This window comes from Pempheris klunzingeri, chromosome 15, assembly GCF_042242105.1.
Source record: "Pempheris klunzingeri isolate RE-2024b chromosome 15, fPemKlu1.hap1, whole genome shotgun sequence".
NCBI lineage: Eukaryota > Metazoa > Chordata > Actinopteri > Acropomatiformes > Pempheridae > Pempheris > Pempheris klunzingeri.
Genome location: NC_092026.1, coordinates 19513062 through 19528376, shown reverse-complemented (window position 1 = coordinate 19528376; position 15315 = coordinate 19513062). Strand labels below are relative to the sequence as shown.

Here is a 15315-nt window from a genome sequence, read left to right as displayed (position 1 = left end):
TTACTAGCTATGTTTCAATACAAAATATAATAAACTAATAGGTTATGATATATAATTATAGGTTAAAGTGATGAACACATTAATGCATCCATAATGTCATTAATTATATACATTATATGACTATGAAATAGGCCATTCTGCATAATGAGTACTTACCTATATTTTGATGCTGATACCTTTGTAGTTTTAGTTGTATAAGAGTTTAAATTCAGGCCTTGTACTTTTACACTGGAGTACTGCTACTTAAGTAAAAGATGTGAATACTTCTGTCGTGAAGCAGCAATACCTCACTTTGGCTTTCTTCATACTGCAAACATTGACGCATTCTTTAATCAATATTTTTGCCTCTTTTCCATCATTTCTAACACTGTACAGCTCTTCATTTACAATATAAATACATATTTTACATGATTTTTGTAAATTTAGATTTGTGACATTAACAGTACCTGTTTCTTTTCTCTTTGTTTATTTTGACCGTTGTGCACCACAACACGAAAACCTACCTGGAAATAAATCTGATTCAGATTTTTCTTGTAACAGTATCTCTACTATGTGGTTTTACTACTCTTTAAGTAAAGGATCTGAATATTTCTCCTGCTGCTGTTTTTGGCTCCACACATTTTCATCTTGTATAATTCTTTCACTATCCGGCTGAATTCACCTCACACACAGTCTTTGAATCTTTGGAAAAAAGGCACCTATTCTCAAGCTTTTAAGTCAGTGCAGTTTCATTTCGTCCCCCGTCACCACTGCAGTGTCAGGGTATCCAGAGGAGTCCTGTTGGCTGTGAGAGGCTCGCAGCACCTGGTGTGTCTGAACTGGAAACCTGATCATCGGCAGGTACAAGAATAGCTCGACGGACTGTGAAGGCCACTCCTCTGACCCGCTGTGAACTGTCATTGAACTTTTGTCCCTGCTGAGGACAAAACTGTGCTCAGTGTCTGTGTGGGCTTGTTTATTTGGGCTCAGGTTTGCCTTTAAAGGTGCAACATGCTGCATTTTGACACCACTACATCATCCGCACATTGATTTAGAGATACGCTACTGTATCTCTAAATCAAATGTAGGGTTATTATCTATTTTACATCAGAAAGGATTATATTTGGCAGAAACTATGCCAAACTCTAAACACAACACCTGAAGATGACACTTTTCTTTAAGTACAGAATATTTTCTATTCAAGTGTTTCACTTTCACTTTCACAGAGTGCTACTTATATACTACTGGGTGGCTTGACCCATAATAATACATCAGATTTTATTAGTTATATTTTGTGTTATTAATCTAAATCTGTAAATCAACTGAGGCGATCAAATAAGTGTAATGTGGTAAAAAAGTACAACATTTACATCCTAAGTATCATACAATTGAAATACTCCAGTAAAATACAACAAATGTAGCATGTATTGAGTAAATATATGAATCTATTTGCAGTCCACTGCTGCTTAAAGCTACTTGAGTGAATTAAGAGACTGCTTCCTCCACCACTGACACGTTAGTTTCCCTTTAGCTCAACTCTGTGGACATATTTCTACTCTTCCACCTGTGGAGAAACACCTCGTTGTTATATTTTTTCTTTTTTATGAGCAGTCAGGAGGAGCTCAGCTTGGACACGACCCTCAGAGAGCACACACCCACGTGTGGCCAGTAGGAGGGGCCATGTGCTGAGGTGTTTGAGAAGGTGGTGCCGTAAAGGCGCGCAGCGTGTCGCAAACCAGGTGTTTTTGCTGGGGGAAGGTGATGTCGTAAAGAGGACAGGGGGGAAGGGAGGGGAGGGGTGAGGCGGAGGAGGTGGCAGTGGATGGGTGAGGGGGGGGGGGGGGGGGGTGGAGAGGGGCGAGGGGGGGGGGGGGGGGGGTAGACAGGAGGAGGAGGAGGGAGGGAGGCGACTCATGAGCGGCTGCACTTCAGACTCAGCGAGAGGATCATGGCGGATGGCCCCAGGTGTAAGCGCAGAAAACAGGCGAACCCGAAGAGGAGCAGCGGTAAGTCCGGAACCCTCCGTTACCGTCGCTAAGCGAGCCTGGCGGGCCGCTGGTGGGCTTTTCACTCGGTAAACTCCTTCTGGAGACTTTCTGGGAGAGAGTTGGACCACGTTTCGGGGAGTTTTGTGGGAGTGTTGGTGTGTTATATCCCAGTGTGGTGGTGTACCGTTATACCTGGCTGGCTTCTCTCTCCGCCTAGCGGTGCATGGGGCCGCCTGGCTGAGTGAACCGTTATCCGTCAGTTATAACAACCCGAGCAGCGCCCCGTAGTTGTCTCTATTTCCACTTTAATTCACTTTCCACCTCTTTGTTTCTGTACTTTTTTTCGCCACTTTTCGCAGCACTTGGCGGCAGGTTGCGGGGCTTTCACTCAACAACGTGGCCCGTTGAGCGCAGTTTGTAGTTAAGTGTATGGTTTTCTTTCAGGGCGAGGTTGTTGCGGGGTTAGTTTTCCTGCTAACTTGCTGCTTGCTGCCCCGGACGGTGCAGTTTCTCGCCCCCGATGAAAATAATTCAACTTTATCTGGTTGTGTTGGTGACCGGATGGTAAATCGTGCTGTTGTGGTGAGTGTATGGGATATTTTGCATGGGCTTTGGTCGACTTCACTGCTGCTCCGGTGATGGCAGAGAGATGGGATGTTTATTTTATCTCCACTTCACCCCTCCCTGCTACAACTGCAGCACCACATGTTCTCTTAGTTAAAAGGTAAGAGCGGACGTTATATTTTTAATCTTCCTGAAGTACATTTGGCAAATGTTTCTCCGTGCATTTATTTCCTCATTGCCCGCACCAGCTTTGCTTGTTAATCTAGCAATTTTTACCAATCGGCGTGGTTTTTTTTGTTGTCGATCGTCTTTGCAAATCGCTCCTATTGCACATTTTCCTCTTATTTTTTGCACCTGTCAATTCGGGCCAGTGAACCGATTGCAATGCTTAAAATAAATGTTGTTTTTGGTTGCATTTAGACATTATAAGGGAAAGTAATGTCAGCTTCTAGGCATAGGTTTAGAGCATATTAATTACAATATATAGACTTTTGATATTTGTATTTACCATATCTTACTCAGTAGACTTTATATCTGCAGTGGTATAGGAGTAATAATCCTCTAACATCACCTACAGTGACTTTACAGCTATGATATCATCTCAGAGTAGGTGCTTGTGGGCTGAAGCATTTCCCCTCCACACAATAAGAGTATTTTCGACTCCACCTGTTATAAAGTAAAGGATATAAAAATATCTTTCAGATGGAGGCTGTGGTAATATCTTAACATTTACACAAGCCTGTGGAGCCGGAGTCTCCCATTGGGCGGTTTCTCACCTGTGCTCTCTCCCTCTTACGCCGCACCAGCCAATAAAAAAGTAAACCCTTAAATATATATATTTTTAGACACCGTTATGAGGCATGGTGTGTGTGTGTGTGTGTGTGTGAGCCGAGGGGCAGGAAAGCACCTTTTTTTCCTCCTGCTGACGACACGACGGTGACTCTGCGCGTCCGTACCGGAGCCATCATCATCATCATCATCATCATCATGTTTACCTGAACGCGGATAACGGGGCTGACAAATGGCCTAGAAATAAACAGTAATAACACCTGCGGCTCTCCACCGTCAACCAAACCGGATCTGCACGCCGTTTCCTAAAGGCTCTGTGTCTCGTTAGGAGCCAGGAAAATCGCTCCAAATGTCAACTTGTGCAGGTAGAGATGATTTTTTTTTTTGTAGTTTTTCACCGTGTACCACCGTGCCAGCTTCGCATGGATGCTCGCCTCCCCGTCATTCTCGCGGGATTTATCTTTTCGACACGCATTTCTGACTCACTTGTGCATGCTTTATCTTCCCTTTTTATATATTTTGTGCGTGTGTGCTTGTCGTCTGGTTTGATCGAGTGCAGTCTGCAGCTCCGTGCGCGCGCGCGCGCGCGCGTGTGTGTGTGTGTGCACGGAAAATGAGCGGTGCATAAGGTGGTTATTGCTCTGTTATTCCCCGCCGTGTAGCCACAATCACAGTGCCTACAGGGCTCACCGTCAAACCTCCCGTTTCCATCTATTGTGTTGCGGTAATTCGTTATACAATTTCCTGAGCGGTGTGCGGAAGGGAATGGCGGTCAGTACCATTACTGCAGTGAAGGCGGGGTTGCTGTGTTTTTTTTTTTTTTTTCCTGGACCGGAGACAGCCAGGTACGCAAGGTGATGCAACACCTATAAAGGTGTATTTTAACCGATCCTCCCGTGATGCCCTTGCAGAGGAAGCTTCAGGCACTCAATGGGAATATTCCTCTCTAGTTTAATTCCCAAACATGCGACGTGAAATGAGATTACAATGTAAAAAGGAGCTCACCCTTGTCCGTGTGAAGGGGCGCACAATCAAGATGGCAAAAGGTGTCGTGATTCAGTGCGCACTGCTTTCATCTGCTGCAAGAGAAACTCATCTGCCTCTCCTCTTCCTGTCATTCCCAACCTGCCCCAATTCAAACATGCATCTTTTTTAAAAATTTTTTTTTAATTTGTTTTCATCCACGTGACATGGGCTGCTCCTCCACTGCCCCGTTCACTGCTTTGAATTACAAAAGAGCTGATGTGCCAAACATTAGACTGTGCTAATTTACCCCCATCATGGCCTGTCATCATGTGGCAACCAGCTGCTGATATTATCAACCACAGTCACAAAGGCTTTAGTTTGAGCTTGTAACTTCTTTAACAGTTCATATGCTCTCATTACTTGATGCCACTGACAGTGATCCTTAAATCTGAACTCATTTACATGTATGCCCATCTGAAGGTGGACTAACTTTCTTTCTTCTATTAGAAAGTGAGTAGACAGAGCTTCTTTTCTGGTCATAACTCATATTCCTCAGGTGACTGTAGATACATTTCACTTTACACATTTTAATACTTAAAAGCATGGAGCCAAATCTATAGGTTCTTTTCTCAATATGATTATTTTGTATCTAAAATAGACAAGATCATTGAGAAAAGCCAAAGACAGCATATCCAAATTTCTTGTTTTGTCCCATTAACAGTGCAAAAACCAACCCAACTTTTTTGCAAAATCCTGTATACAATAAAAGAAAAGCAGCAAATCCTCTAGATTTGAGGTGCTGGAACACGCCCATGTTTGCATTTTTGCTTTGAAAATGACTCATTATCAAAATAGCCAATTAATTTTCTGTAGTAATTGTCAAATCAATTAATCAAGAAGCAGTTTCAGCTGCGCTCTTTGACACCTCACATGTCCCAGGGCTCCCACCTGCTTTGCTCACATGAGAGTTTTGCTGACTTACGATTACGAGGATTACGGCCAGAGAACATATAAAGAAAAGTATTACACATGAATCTACAAGAGGAAGGAAGGCAGACCACTTTGTGGTTTTAGTTTCACATTGCATTTTCTTTCTGAGTAGAGGCAGAGTGGCCAAATAGTTAGCAACACATGATGAAAAAGCTGGATGTGAGCAACAGTTCAGAGAGCAGTTTGCCCTTGGATATTTTTTGTTATGCATGAGCAACACTAACAGGCCATCTCTTCTTACCCATAAACCCTTGCGTTTTGGAGTCATTTCCTGTACTTATGATTTCGTTCATAATGAGCCACCTTTCAGTTTGCTCGAGAGGGAACTGAGACTCTTCTTCAGGTGTCTCTGTGCTGCTGTGGTGTGAAGTTCGCGTTGTTCTCACCTATCTGAACAAATGAAGCCAAACCTGCCTGGTGTTACTGATGGCTGTCAGTCAGTCGGTCATGCTCTAATTCTTCACAGAGATGATTCCTCACCAGGCAGCAACTGTAAACATGTTGGTATAAAAGCCTAGGAAATGATGGGTGACATCATAACTCTAGGTCCCCAGAGACCCCCAACAACCTTCACTTTTCTCTCATTGTGCTTGTTTTAGCCTAAATTAAATGCTCACCACACATTATACTGTTTTTAAAGTAATTATGTATGATACAGGCCTTCGTGTAAAGAAAAAAGGAATCAAGAAGCATGAAGTTGTTTTTGTTTTAATCCAAACCTAATGGTCTTAATGAACTTGTTTTCAGCTCTGCCACATGTCAGTCGTCTGCAGTTCTTCTGTAAATGGCAGGTGTCGGCCCGCCCTGCGCGCCGCCTGTTGCTGCTGCCACTTTGGTCATGGCTTCGTCATCCAACGCCTTTCCTCTTGCTTCAAAGTGCTCCATGTTTGTGTGTGTACGAGTGCGCTCTCAGCTGGGCTGTAATCTAACACTGCAATTTAGAGACTACAGGAATGCGGCCTGGTGTTAACATACCTTAACAGGATAAACACAGCGACCTACTCCCAGGCTTGGACTGCTCATACGTACAAGCCTGCCAGGGCCGGGGCCTTCACCGGCGTCTGTGCGCCTGTCCTGTGGAGGTTGTTGGAGAAATAAGGAAGGGGTAGGGTGTTTAAAGGTGTCCTGTGGAGTTTCCTTGTAAACAAGCAAAAGTTGCTCACCAAAACTCATTGTGTGTATCCTTACAGTCCGACAAATGTGTTGGATGCATTTCTTTCTTCGTAAAATATTCACGAAGCCATTTTTTAAAGTTTTGTTGCATGTCTTGATGTGTTACCATCACCTGTGGATCAGCAGGATAGGGAGAAAAGTCACCTGTGTGCATGTGTGACCACGTGTGCGTGCTTGAGATAAACTTTAATAGGGACCCACTGTCACACAAACAACAGCTCCATAGCACTACTAGAGGTCAAAACTTCTTTAAGCACAGGTTCCTTGTTTTGGAACCAGTTCCAGTTGTAGATCGGATGCTTGGCTACAAGTTTTGTTTTCATATTTTTATTTCTCAGAACAATTTATGTGGAGTATTTTCACTCGCTGTGGTAGTGATGCTTTGACAGAAAAGCGTTAAGAGCAGCTCTCAACCACTCTGGTCCCCGACCTGGTATAACTTATATAAAACTGCAGGTAGTGAACAGACATTTGTTGTTATGAAAGAGCTTTGAATTACTGTTTAAAGGAGTGCTCTTTTCGCTTTGGTGACAGGCTCTTTGATCAGCTTGCTGTTGTTTGATGCGTAGATGAGTAGCATTCTCACTGTGTGACTGGTATTTATTCAGCTCTCCTCTGTGGATGCAGAAGCTGTAATGCTCTAGTAATGCTTGCATGCTGTACAAGCAAGCTTTGCATCATCTTTTAAGGACCACGGCCCCTCAGATGAGCTCATTGCTTCAAATCAGTGCTGTGTAGTTGACTGTGTAGGACTATATTCTGTTTACCAGCATCTAGACGACAACAAAGTGCGATTTACAAGGGTTTTGAGCCATGCCACAGTCTATTAAAGGAAAAATATGAATGCTGCAGCACGTTTTGTTGTCCTCTTTTTATCTTTGTGTGGATGAACCACTTTCTTGAGGTCACCCTAAGGTGCTCCAGTTACAGCTCTCCTTCAGAACAGAGGAGACACGTGAGTGTCCTGCCTCTGAGATAATATTAAGCATGTAATTGCGGCCAATAGGCCTTGCCATAGGCTGGGTTCATCCTGGTACACTCATTAGATTGTTCTGATAACATAAAATAGATGTTATATTGTTGTGTAATCACTTGAAGTATTGCCAATTGCAAAAAAAATCATATTATATCATCATTTGTTATAATGCTTTCCTAGCAACCAAAGCTATTTTATACGTGTTGTTGAAGTGTAATGTGAATATGAATGCAAATGTCCTCCTTTGTAATGTAGTAGGGAGACGACAGTGCCAGAGGGAAATGGTCCTGAGAGGTAGTAGAAATGGTTGTGGTCAACAGTAGCTGTTAATTGATCCACGACCAATGGTCATTCATGTTACTTTCTCCTGGTGTTAAAGAGCCTGGGGCTGTGTGTGTGTGTGTGTGTGTGTGTGTGTGTGTGTTGTTTCCCTTGCACAAATGGGCTTGTGGAATGACAAAGCACTACAGGATGTCTTTAGCAAGTCAGCATTAACTCCTCCCATTGCCTTTTATGGTCCAGAGGGGGAGGTGCGTCAGAGCTACTGATGCTGCTGCTGTGACTAATTGAGTAGTGTGTTTGTGTGTGTGTGCATGCTTCAGAGAGAGAATGTGTGCGTTGTGTGTTGTGTGTGTGTGTGTGTGTGTGTGTGTGTGTTAGCATCAAGGTAGGAAACTGCTACTTTCCTCCAGGCTTTGCATAACAACACAGGCCTGCTTGTTTGGATTTACATGCATTAATATGGTGCCTGTGAGGGAAAATCAACGGTTCCTGCTGATGCCGTTGCATTTCAATTAGATGACATCGGCTAATAAAACTAACTGTCAGGTCAGGAATGGAAAGTTGAGGCAGATGACTCAATACAGCCTAATAAAGGCGTACGCACAGCTTTAAATGGGTTTAAACAATGTACACCCCCGTGTCTGACTCAGTGTTTTTGCAGCTATAGCAGGTTAAGTCAAATAAACGAGTCTGAATCAATTTGTTCATCATGAACTATACAGCAACTTTTAGTATACAACTCTGTAGTTATACTGTAACTATGGGTAGTAAAAGTATACAGCAGACATGGAGGTTATACTTAATGAGATGATGAAGTTATTCATATTCATTATCTGCAGTTTATTTATCCTATCCTATATGTATCTCATATATCTAGGTTGTATATAGCGTATTTATGTTTATAGTACATTTATGTAATTTATGTCTCTTATGTTTTTCTATTTGTTGTGCTCTTTGTCCTACTATTGAGCTGCTTTGACAAGTAAATTTCCCTCATGTGGGATTAAGAAAGTTTATCTTATCTTAGTTTTCTCAAGATAAGATAAGATATCTGATTTTAATGGCAGAAAGTGGGAAGTTTGTCACTATAGAAACTTAGTGACGAGTATTTTCACAGCAGCGATGTAAGCTGTAGCAGATGCTCAGGGTGTGTTTTAAATCACAATCACTTGGTTGAACTACATATTCAGAATGTAGCCTCAATCAAATGACAGATGACCAAAAACATTAGGCAGCTCAGACATGCATGTTGTCATGCAGGTGTGATTTGCCTCTGCAAGTCGTGAACACTCAGCATGAGAACTATTTTTAGCTGAGGTGGAAGGGAAATCGTGCCCTGCCTTCCTCTTCTTTGATACGAAACTGAGAGCAACTAATTGTTTCATTCAGGCTGCACTGCAAAAGTGTAAATAAATCCAAAACATGCCTAGCTATGTGGCTTTTGAAACTCAAAACTATAAGTTGTCTGCATCACCAGTGTTGACAACACAGATTTTAGAGGATAGCCCCCCCATTGAGTAATCCACCCTCCCAGTCCTCCACAGGGAGGTCAGAGGTCAATGGAGCAGCCCTGGAGCTGTGTTACAACAGAAAGCACATGAGCCACATGTGCTGAGAAGCACTGTAGCAGTGACCAGCATGTGGATGCTCAGTATTGTTTCAGTGTTTGGCACATTTATATTTAGGTTCTATTTAGATGTATTAATAGTAAAGCTAACTGTTTCTTTACTGCATTAATGTCACTTCTTAAAGACCAAACTTAAGGCAGGCAGACCTTGAGGACAAAGTTAGAGAAAACAAATTAAGCATTATTATCCAAAACTTGTTCTATTTCTGGGCTGCAGACTTGGGTCTTGTCCCACATTCAAAACTCCAATAGAATCGAAATATTCTCAATAATGACAAATCATAGAAGAGTACTTGAGTTCAATGACTGTTACAGGTCAGTATAATGAATGTCTTTCAGAATTTAAGGTCCATTCTTTCTGGATAAATTGAAAAAAATAATTGCTGCCCATTTGTTGAAAGACATTCAGAGTTTAATTCTGCTGTGACCTCATATAATTAAAAAAAAAAAAAAAAAAGTGCCATGCTATGAATGAAGAGCTCAGAAGAGTGGTGGAAAAGATCCATTTTCTGTATAGTCTGCTGTGGTAAATTAAAAGAAGATTATAGTAAAGCCAATTCCTCCAAACGCTGTTCAAAATTGACATGAAGACTCGAGTTTGCTCCCTGCCACCTACGCTCCAAACAAAGCCAAATGCAGAACCAGAAGTGAAATTTACCTCCAGCACCACTGGTGCATAAAATCTCACAGGAACTGCCAAACGCGTATTAGCACTTTTCTTAAAGGTGGCCTAACCCATTTCCACAAGTAACCTGCTTTGCTTTTTCCTTTCATCGTTCCCATTAAACCACCTGAATATTCATGTATTCAAGAGGCTCCCCCTAGCAGCTAAGAGCTAAAACTTTAATCTATACTGATGCTAACCAAGGCTGAGCTGTGAAAGAGCTTGTGGTGAAGGGACCCAGTTAATTCCGCTGCTGACCAGCATCCCAGCTCGTCTCATGCATGTGTGGGTGTGTGCATGTGTTTAAACTTCCCAATCTGATTGAATAGATGCATTTGCACAAGTGTTAAATGAGTTTATACATGTGTTTGTGTTTATACATTTGTGTGATTGTGAGAGTTTTGTGTGCATGCAGGCCAGTGTGCATCAAAAGAAAGAGTCCTATTCAAAGTCCTGTGTGTGTGTGTGTGTGTGTGTGTGTGTGTGTTGGGGGGAGAGGGGGAGCACTCTTTCACACTCAGTCAGTGGGAAACTCCTCTCCCTCTCCTTTGGTGGTGGGACAATTTGCATACCCTGCCATCCTCCATTCTCTTTTTTCTCCTGCTGCCTGAGAAGCAGAACAGAGGCCGCCAGCTCCTTGAGCTCAGAGGAAATCAGTGAAAATGCAGCCCAAAGCTGCCGCCTCCCTCCAGGCACAACGCCGAGCCACAGCTACGGGCGCTGTACAGTGGAGAATAAGTCGAGCCATAATCCTCTGCATGTTGGTCATTGAAGTGAAATGCCGCCTGCCTATGATAGGCTACTTGTTTTGATTCGCTTCCATTAAAATTGGGACACATCTCAAAGGTAAACCAAGAAGAGACAGGTGTGCGGAAGCTGAAATGAAAAGAACTGAGAGGAGAGGAGTCATGAAATGGATAAAGAAAAGAGAAACAGTTGGACAGAACGATGTAAAAGCCCAATTAAGCATTGAATTATGTGCTGACATGTTGTTCGTTACCTCAGTAAAAGGCCATTTGCGTCATTCAAATCAAACTGAGTGTAAAACGACAGGTTGAATAATTGATTGAAGGAAAAAAAAAATCGATTATAGATTGAATTTTTTTAAGCAAAAGTCTGAAACATTTTCTAGTTCCAACTTCTCAGTTGTGAGGATATCCTGCTTTTCTTTGTCTTAAGTGAACGTAAACTGAATATTTCAGCTGTTGTTTCAGGCTTTAGGACATTTTCACTAGTTTCTAGACTTAAGATTGCTTGAGTAATTGAAAAAACAATATTCAGTTGCAGCCCTCAAATCAAATGCTCTTAAAACAAGCAAAATCCGCTATTTGGGGATTAGATCATTCTACTAATTTCTAATACTGGTGATTGACTTTTTAAAGGGATGTTGAGTAAATCTGCATCAAAATATATGGAGGAGCTGAAGTGTGAATAATTGACACTTGAGCTCAGAAAATCCAAGTTTAGTCACTAGGTGGAAAAAAGTGCAAATCTTGTCACTTGTTTTATGACAGGGTTTTAAGACTCAGTGCGACTGACTTGGTGAGATTCTGTGCTTTTTGACCAGGACACTACTGGAAAAGGCTTTCAAGTCTAAATTAGCACTTCTTGCATTTTAAATCCTACAGCATACAGTAATGGAAAATGCTTCATTAGGCATGTACCATGGGATATCCCGTTTTTAGCTCATATGCTTTTTCACTGGAACCAGATTGTTTTCATAGAAACAGTATGTATTGAAATAACCACAGTGAGTTATTTATTCTGATTTCACATTTTATGACTTTAACAAACCAAAGCTGTATAAAACCACAACGCTAACCGAAGAATTCTTGGAAAATCTCATCTTACTTTTGGTTGAATAAAAAGTAAAATGTGAAAGCTACAGTAGGGGCAGGGGAGGGGACCTCCCAGCAGCCCCAGTGGTCTCAGGGGACATAAATCATAAGCAGTGGACAGGTGGGTTAGGAGGGGCCTGGACTTACTAAAGACCCCCCAGAGACCCAAGTGGGTACAGCAGCAGCAGGTCAGGTGGGAGTGGAATAGAGAATTAGATTAGAAATACACTAAAGGGATTTATTCTCCTCTTTTAGACCGTAGCTGGCTTTGCATTTCAGTCTTGAATCATGGTGTGCATAAAATCCACAGTTCTAGAGAAATTTCAAAATTTGATGAAATACCTGCACACTTGCTCAAAGCAGAAAATTAAAGTGGACAGTACTGAAAGTATGTGACATGGTGCACTAAGTAAAGAGGCATAATGACCTCACGGATCAAAAAAAAGCTCTATTATACCCACAATTTCCACATTACCTTCGGATGAAATCACCAGGTGGTCGCCAGAAGCTTGCTGACAACATCGTGCTAGTATTGTAATCTAGATACGTAGCTCTGATTGGTTATTTTTTCCCCATTGCCACCACACTGGCACGCAATAAAGCAGTTCATGTCTATAGGAATGTGTTTGCACGCTCTCACATTGAAGCCCTTGTAGCTTGTTATTATAAATTGGGAAGCCATTGACCACGATGATCAGCTTTCCTTCCTGTTGGTTTACTTTTAGGCGGTTGAGTTGGATCAGAGAACGTTCTGTAGTTGTCGCCTTGCAACTTTTGAATATTTGACTACCGATGGGCGTTTCAGTTCACAGTGAACTAGAAACAATTAGTCAACTGAGAGAAACTTTACTGGAAACCAATTGATAATTGGGTAATTACTTGATTAGACATGGGTTAGTTCTAGCTTCTCAAATGTAAAGAATTGCTCTTTTTTCAGCTTTTTATCATTTTATCATAGATTAAATGAAATGTTTAGGTTTTGGATTATTGGATAAAACAAGGCATTTGAAGATGTCCTGCTTTCGCTCACCGAAATTAGATGCACAGTTTTCAGTGTTCTCTGATGTTTCACAGCCCAAACAATACATCGATCAATCAAGAGGATATTTGGTAGCTTAATCGATAATGAAAATAATCATTAGTTGCAGGGTCTCCTCCTGGCCAGTGCTGATCATTCTGCTCAGTTTTGAACAAATGTTTCCTCTGTGTGTGGACAGAATTGTCTATTGTGATGTTATATTTGTTTCATAGTAGGATAGCTGCCGTCTCTCTGTTTTGCCTCTCCCACCCTGCAGGACGGGTGGTGACTTAACACATTGAAATGGAGCAGAGGATTTGATTAGCAGCTGAGCTGAGATGCGGGTTCTCTCTTTGCGTCTCTCCTCCATCCTGTGTCCTGTGGGCTTGATTTCCAGTGCATGGAGCCAAAGGGATGATAAATGGCGCTTGTAAAAGTGAACACCGGGAGTAAGAAGGGAGAGTAGGTGGAACACAGCTCTTGCTTGCAAACAAGATATGCAGGTCTATTCAAATCCCTTAATAAACTGCCAGAGTAGATTTAGATTTGTTTGTTGATGGAGGAGAACATTAGGAGTCGTCCTTTTTAAATCATGCAAGCAAATTCACGGTTGAGTGAAAGAGAGAGCTGGAGAGACTGAAAGAAAGGGAGTGTTGTTATTGAATTACAGGTGATGGCTGCTAATTGGGCCCTCCAGAGGTTGAGTGTGTGTTTGGCGTCTGTGTGTGTGTGCTTGGTGTCTGTGTGTGTGTGTGTGCCTGGCTCTAGGGATGCAGAGTTGATGAAGCTGTTAGGGTAAAGTGCGGGGCCCCAGTGCGCTCCCTGAGTGCTGTGCTATAGAGGCCGTCCTGTCCCTGCGGAGAAGCGCTAATGGAGGCCACCCAGCCCTGATGAATTACACCCAGACTGGATAGATGGAGGGACGACTGAGCCGGCGGTGAAGCTTCTGTAATTTAGGCAGCTGCTGCGCTCGGTTTTGATGAGCTGTAGGCACAGAGCAACACGTTTGCACCGAAGCTGTGACAATAACAGCATTATCACCCCACTGTTGCTCTTGGCAGGGTGACGCCAGGCCTGAAAGTTATACTGCTTTATACACATGTTACTCTACATATACCACTCTGTTGTTCTATCACTGATTCATGTGACACAGCAGTGAGTCAGCTTATAGCCAGTCCATGAAATTGTAAAAATGTGATGTTAGGTGTCAGATTTCTGAGAAGATGGAAGTGCTTTATGTTTACTGTTGTAGCAGTTAAGCCTTTGTTGGGAGTGAACAGAAGAAAATGAGTAGCTAATATGAGCGGTGACAGCCAACAGTCCTGACATAATTGAGAATTGACAGAAAATTGATAACAGTGAAATGTATGATAGATTCATATTTTAAGCAATTCAGCAAAAATAGCAAACATCCTCTGGATCTACAGATTTGAGCCTCCAGAACTTGTCATGCCCATTTATCAGATGTCATTGACATTTTGTCTCCCGCTGCATATTTTCAATCTTACTCTGCTCTGCCTACAACCAAGTAGCTCATGATAGGCTGAACACACCTGGTCTATGTCAATGTCAAAGTGGAAACAGATCTCTGCAAAGTGATTTAAATTAGAAATATAAAATCCAAAATATTTTTGCTCAAGTAATCACTCCCTCCAAGGCGGTATTTGTTAGCTTTATTAGATTACAGCCTTGAGTCGGTGTGGATGTAGTATGGACAGTATTGTTGAAGAAGGAACAAGAATGCTACCTTCTGCAGCTCAAACTTCATCAACAGAAAATGTAAAAATATAATAGTGTCACAGTAGCACCCAGGCTATTTGATTGCTTGTTTTGGAGAAACATTTTAAAGAGACAGGAAACATCACAGCCTGGATTTGAGCCTCCCATGACATCACTTCCTATCTTATTGTTCATACATTTTCATTCGTCCTTCGTTTGAGTTTTTTTGTGTGATTGCATCTCAGCAGCACTGGATACATTCCATGGAAATTGTTTGGCGCTGATGATTGTACAGGGTAAAGTAGTAGGAAGCACACTGAGGTTGTGATGTGTTTGTGATGCAGTCGGTTGGGGAAGATAATGGCACCAGCACTACAAGGTGTTGGGTTTCATTTCCTTGTGTGGTTTACTGCTGAAACAGTTTAATTGATTAATTGACTGACAAATCAGCATGTCCAGCTTCTCAATTTTAGGGATAATAAGGAAAAACTATTTGAAAACGTCACTTTGGACTTTAGGAAATTGTCATTTTTAACCATTTTCTGACATTTTATAGACACACAATTAGGTAATTAATTGAGAAAATAACGGACAGATTAACTGTTTATGAAAGCAATCCTTATTTGGAGCTCAAGTGCAGTTTCATGAGTAATGCATGGTCTTAACACTGAGTATTATTTCATGAAACTACAAGGCGTTTTGGATAAAAACATACAGTATTCACTGCATTTCTGTATGTATT

General features: G+C 41.9%; 1 protein-coding gene across 1 annotated transcript in view; it reads left to right on the top strand.

The window, feature by feature from the left end:
- The first annotated feature begins 1918 nt into the window (after positions 1–1918).
- The window catches only part of LOC139213892 (zinc finger E-box-binding homeobox 1-like), a 61171-nt gene continuing 47774 nt past the window's right edge, over positions 1919–15315 (top strand). The window contains exon 1 of the mRNA XM_070844586.1: positions 1919–1985. Coding sequence (XP_070700687.1) covers positions 1928–1985 — 58 coding nt within the window. The 5' untranslated portion in view covers positions 1919–1927. The remainder of the gene's footprint in view (positions 1986–15315) is intronic.